This window comes from Chlamydomonas reinhardtii, chromosome 15 (assembly GCF_000002595.2).
Source record: "Chlamydomonas reinhardtii strain CC-503 cw92 mt+ chromosome 15, whole genome shotgun sequence".
In the NCBI taxonomy this organism is placed as follows: domain Eukaryota; kingdom Viridiplantae; phylum Chlorophyta; class Chlorophyceae; order Chlamydomonadales; family Chlamydomonadaceae; genus Chlamydomonas; species Chlamydomonas reinhardtii.
Genome location: NC_057018.1, coordinates 1,399,869 through 1,405,413, shown reverse-complemented (window position 1 = coordinate 1,405,413; position 5,545 = coordinate 1,399,869). Strand labels below are relative to the sequence as shown.

The following is a 5,545-nucleotide window of genomic DNA, read 5'->3' as shown; positions in this document are numbered from 1 at the left end:
GAGCATAAAAACTTTGCGAGCGGTCCCGCGCGCACTCCGGCGCGAGCTCGCGCCGATATGTGCATAATATGAATTCGACATATCATTTACTGATATACAATCGCATCAGCGGGGTGCCGGGCGGTCGGGAGAGCGAGTTTGGGAACGATGCTCGGCAAATTTCCAGAAGCTGCCTCGCGTCGGGCTGCGCGCCTGGCCTCCAACCCAGCGCCGCTCGGTGTCGAGACATTCATAGAAGCGTTTGGGCCGCTCAGCGGGCTCGGACGGCATAGTTCGCCGCGTCGGCATTTTTAGCATTTCCCGCGCCGAGGTCTGCGCCGCGGCCGCACGAAGCTGCCATTGGGTCGCAAGTGTTGCGAAGATATCAGTTGCAGCGCGTTAAGGTCACTCGGCGCGCACTCCGAGCACTTCCGCGCCTACACACGCCTTCCCCTTTCCACCCTTCCACCCCATGGGCACCCGCGCTCAGAACGGCGGACCCACAACACCGCGCACCCTCCCCGCTGCTTGCGTTCCGTGCCTGGCCCTCGACAGCACTCCCAGGCGTCCGGAGGCAGCCCGTGCCAGCCAAGGAAATGCCCAAACCCACCCCCACACGCGCCCGCGCAACCCCGCTGCACCCCCCACCTCCCCAAACGCCGTCCAAGCTACCTCAACCTCCCCCCCCTCCAAATTGCTCCGGGGGGATGCGTCAGCATCCCGTCATGTTGCGGAGGGATGTGTCGCCCTCAAAATTTCACTGCGTCCGTGCGTGCGTCTGTGCGCCCGTACTCCCATGCAAAACGCGCTCGCCCCTCCGCTCACCGCGGCCGCGCGGCCGCCGGCGATATGCAGCGCCGTCACACTCGCACATAGATGTGATAGTATATAAAAAGCGCGGGGCGCGGCGCCGGCCGTGCGCAGAGAAAACAGGTCGCGACGGTTTCGCGAACATAAAAACGTTGCGAGCGGTCCCGCGCGCACTCCGGCGCGAGCAAGCGCCGATGTGTGCGTGTTATGAATTCAACCTATCATTTGCTGATATACAATTGCATGAGCGGGCGCCGGGCGATCGAGCGCCGGGCGTGGTGCTCGGCGAAATTTCTAGCAGCGACTTCGCGCCAAATCGCTCGCCCGGCCGCCAGTGCACTGCCGATCGTTGCCGCAACATTATTCGAAGTGTTTGGGCCGCTCAGCAGGCTCAAGCAGCGTAGTGAAGTCGCGTCAGCATTTTAAACATTTCCCGGGCCGAGGTCGGGGCCGCGGCCGCGCGGAGCTTTCGCTGGATCGCACATAATGCAAAAGTAATTATTAAGCGCGTTTCGGCTAATCGGCGGGCGCGAGGCGTGGATTAAGGTTCTCGCTTGCATGCACGTGCGGAAGACCAGCGGTCCCAGCTCCCACAACTTCTGTCCACACGCATAACATATACTCTTACATTTCCACATCATGTTTCCACATTCTATGCGTTTGCTGCAACGCTTTTTCGGTGGACGCGCTTTTGGTAGACCTGCTGCGATACTGTTGCTTGCTTGACTTTATATGTTCACACGTACAGCTAACCTCAGACGACAATAATAGGCAGTCCGTTGTACTCCGCAACGTGAGCGTCGCCAAGCATGGCCGCTCAATCTAGTGGTGGTTCCGCTCGGCGCCGATCCACAAGCTCTAGCTCAAGTTCTTCTATGTCTTCATCGCCACCTGACTCTGGAGGCTGGTCACCTGGCCCGTCACTGAGCGGCCGCGCGCCTGGCACCAACACCCCGCCACTTCCCCCCGGCTCGCTTGGCCCTGCTTCCTCTTCGCGGATGCTAGCGTCTGGTGAGTGTGTTGCGGCTCACAGCTTCGTTTATGGGCTACATTTAAACAATGTTATTGTCACATAGGCGGACCGAGCCAGGCGCTGGCAGCCTTGCAGCAACGCGGACTGCGCAGTATGAGACTGCGCAGTATGATGGCGAATATGTCCGGCGATAGCCCTCTGCCAGGTGCGCTCGCAGTGTGATGGGATGGCTGACTGTAGACTGGTGCAAAACAAGTCCGTCCATGGCATACGGCACCCGAAAACGTAAGGGCACTGCCCCCACCTCCCCCTCATACACACACGCCCACGTTGCCCCCCTCACCCCCTCCCCACCCCCTCCAGGTCCGCCGCCCTCACCTCACACGGCTCCCAGCCCCTTTCCCGACAGCCCTCGAGGTGAGTAATGCCTGCCTGTGCAGTCGCAGCAAGACCAGCCGCCGCACCCGGGCGCAGGAGACGGTGCAGACAGGGCCTGTCCTACCTAAGGCGTGGGGGAGTGGTGAGGGGCAGGGGGACCAGGGGGCAGGGGCGCGGGGGTCACACCGCCATGACGCCGCCGCCCCCCGCCCCACCAGCAGCTCGGGCACTACCTATCCTCAGTCACCGCTGCCTTTAATCATGTTATCCATGTTTGTTACATACAGGTGCTCCCATGTCAAGGGCGGCCGCTGCAGCTACAGCAGCGGTTGCGAGCTGGAATGTGGAGGATATGGACCTAGACAGTCATACGGACTCAGATGACGAGAGCGCCTCAGGTAACGAGAGCAACCGTTCCATGCCGCCTGCGCATGGCAGCCCGCCACCTGCAGCACTAGCAGCAGCAATCCGTTCTGCGGCAGCCCTAGCAGTAGATGTAAGCGGTTCACCACACGCAGCAACTCAACCCAGGATGGAAACCAGCGAAGTTCTTCAGGATCTTCGGGCCATTTGGCGCCTTCTTGCAGAGCACCAGCAACAGCAAACAGCTGCACAAGCCGCAAGTGGTGGTGGTGGTGGTGGTGGTAGTGGTAGTGGTGGCGGTGGTGGTGGTGGTGGGCGAGCAGCATTAACAGCGGAGCAGGTGGCAATCGTACGTGCTGCTTATGCCACAGCAGTGGAGACTGGCCGCCGAGCAGCGGTGCCACCACAGCAGATGGCGGCGGCTCAACGGCGCGCTCACGCAGCAGCAGAGGCTGACCGCCGAGCAGCGTTGCTGCCTGAGCAGGCAGCCGCTAGACGCGCCGCTGACGCCGCAGCTCACACCGCGTGCCGAGCAGCATTGGCGCCCGCGCAGGCAGCGGCCGAGCGCGCCGCTCACGCCGCAGCCGAGGCCGCGCGCCGAGCGGCGTTACTGGCTGAGCAGGCAGCAGCCGAGCGCACTGCTCACGCCGCAGCAGAAAGAGCACGGCGAGCGGTGTTACCGGCTGAGCAGGCAGCGGCCGCACGTGCTGCTAACACCGCAGCGCATACCGCCCACCGAGCGGCGTTACCAGCTGAGCAGGCAGCGGCCGCACGTGCTGCTCAAGCCGCAGCAGAGGCCGCGCGTCAGGCAGCTCTCACGCCAGAGCAGATGGCAACTGAGCGTGCCGCGCGTGCTGCTGCTGATGCGCACCGTTACACAGAACGTGCAGCTGCCGCTCAGCACGATCCAAGCTCAGACCTGCCCGAGATTCTCGCCGACTTTCTTCATATTCCAAAAACCAAATACAGAATTGTCATACAATCAGAAAACATGGATGGGCTTACGCCACCCCGTTATGGTGACGCACCGCCTCCGCCAGTAGCAGAGAATGGCCTAACGCTTGCAGTGCAGGCCACCGAACACGCACAACACAGACCCGCGCCGTTGCCAGAATGGTTCGGACATAACTTTTCCTCATGATTATCCCACAAGGCCTGTCACCCAGTAGAATGCATACAAATACACCTCTTACCAACCTCGCAAGCTCGTCGCTAGGAAATATGTGGAAAATGGTTGCTCGGCGAAAGGTGGAGCGAAAGTCCGCAGGTATCTGCGTTCTGATATGCTTTGCACTCTGCATGCTGACAACCAACGCGACCACGGCTGGGAACGCGTCTGGCTCTGCCGCGGCCGACCGCTGGTTTGACCGGGGACCGCCCCGGCATTCCAGCGCTTTCACGCTATTGGGCAACCATGACCGTACCATGCCAATCCAAAAGTGGTCTGCAAGAGGTCTCACGACCTGCACCGAGAGCTCGGCGAAAGGGGGATGTTCGCATGTTTGCAACAGCCGGGCAACTGGCGCACAGCTGCCAGCCCTAAGCCACACTGATGGCCCCATTGCGACACATGGAATTAACCACGCACACGGTAGCGTGTGGAGGGAGAACTTCAGCTTTGCGCACTCGATGTTCACAGTACACTCGAACCCCGCGAACGCGACGCTCTTGTCGGATCGCTGCTCTCAGAAAGGCATATTTGATACCAGTATACTGCACACGACGTGCTACACAGCTAGCAAGCATGCTGGCGCCGAACCTTTCGGCATGTCGCCAAAGAGACCTTTGCAAAGCCCAACTGCCGCAAAACACCCGTCTTTTGAGGAGCTCATAAGCTCCAAGCACATACCAGTTGCCCCAGAGCCGCTCGCCGACGACGTCCCAGAAAGGGGTCGAGCCGAGCCTCTTGGCCTCCCGTATTTTACAGCTAATTCCCAGCTCTATGAAAATGCTAGTTTGCTCACAGAACCACAACCGACAAGCTCCGAACGAAGGCAATACCGAAGCCCTAGCGGACTCCTGTCGCGCGCAAAGGTTAAGCCAAAGCCTGGATGCACCAACATATGCAATGTGATGATAACTGCTTTGCAACCGGTGGGGGAGGGACTCCTTTCTACAAATCTGAAAATAGCACAGGCATGCAGGAGTGGCATGAGAAAGTTATGCACAGCGGAGGGAGTATACCGTTCATATGCGAGTAAGACAATCGGGCTGCTTGGAGAGAGCCTGTTAACGAGTGTGCTTGCGCTGGGCGACCTGGGCAGTCGGCATGGAGGAACCATGCTGCGCTCCGGTGCTTCGGCACTGCACTCCATGGCAGAAACAGCTTACGGGCCCCAACCAACCCACAACTGTAGTGCCTCCTGGGAAAACTCGCCACTTCTTCGCCTGCACCTTGCACTTGCCGTCTACCTCCACTGGGTTGGAGCAGGGCATGTACGGGCAGCCATGCACAGCCATGCAATCGCCATCAGAGTGGGCACACACCTTGCAACCCTGTCTAGACTCGCCACCTACCAGACAGTCGCCCAGACTGGCAAAGCACTACACACCATACTTGACAAAGCCATTGTCAGCCTCGCCATCATCACCGTGACAGGGGCCATGTATATGCTCTGGACCCACCTCCTGCACACCGAAACTCACACTACCTCCATCTACACGGAAATCTATGCAAACGGTGTAATCCTCAGCCTGCTACTATGGGGTCCTACACTCACCACTCTTGCTCTCTCCCCACTGTGTGTAATAGCGCTTGCCCTCGGGATAACCGCCATCCCCGCAGCCCTCAGTCTCCTGTTCGCACTGACAGTGACATCCATCCTTGCCGTCCTCTGTCTCCCAGCTCTCCTCAACTATGTGGTCCAAGTGACACGGCAGATAGCCTCCGCAACCTGGGCCCGGCGGAAGCTACTACTCTGGGGAACGGCCATGGCCATCATCCTGCGAAACCTGTACCTCACACTGCCGGACCCTTGCAGTGTGCAACCGGCACAGCCGGCACTCTGGGGGCCAGCATTGGTCACCGGCCTACTTACTGCT

The 5,545-nt window shown here is 60.1% G+C and overlaps 1 protein-coding gene across 1 annotated transcript; it reads left to right on the top strand.

The window, feature by feature from the left end:
- The first annotated feature begins 1,153 nt into the window (after positions 1–1,153).
- CHLRE_15g642539v5 (uncharacterized protein) lies at positions 1,154–2,879 on the top strand. The gene is made up of 4 exons (XM_043070688.1): positions 1,154–1,967; positions 2,126–2,179; positions 2,428–2,538; positions 2,672–2,879. The coding sequence occupies exons 1-4, from the start codon at positions 1,943–1,945 to the stop codon at positions 2,830–2,832; spliced, it is 351 nt and encodes a 116-aa protein (XP_042916546.1). The 5' UTR covers positions 1,154–1,942; the 3' UTR covers positions 2,833–2,879.
- Positions 2,880–5,545: the final 2,666 nt, after the last annotated feature.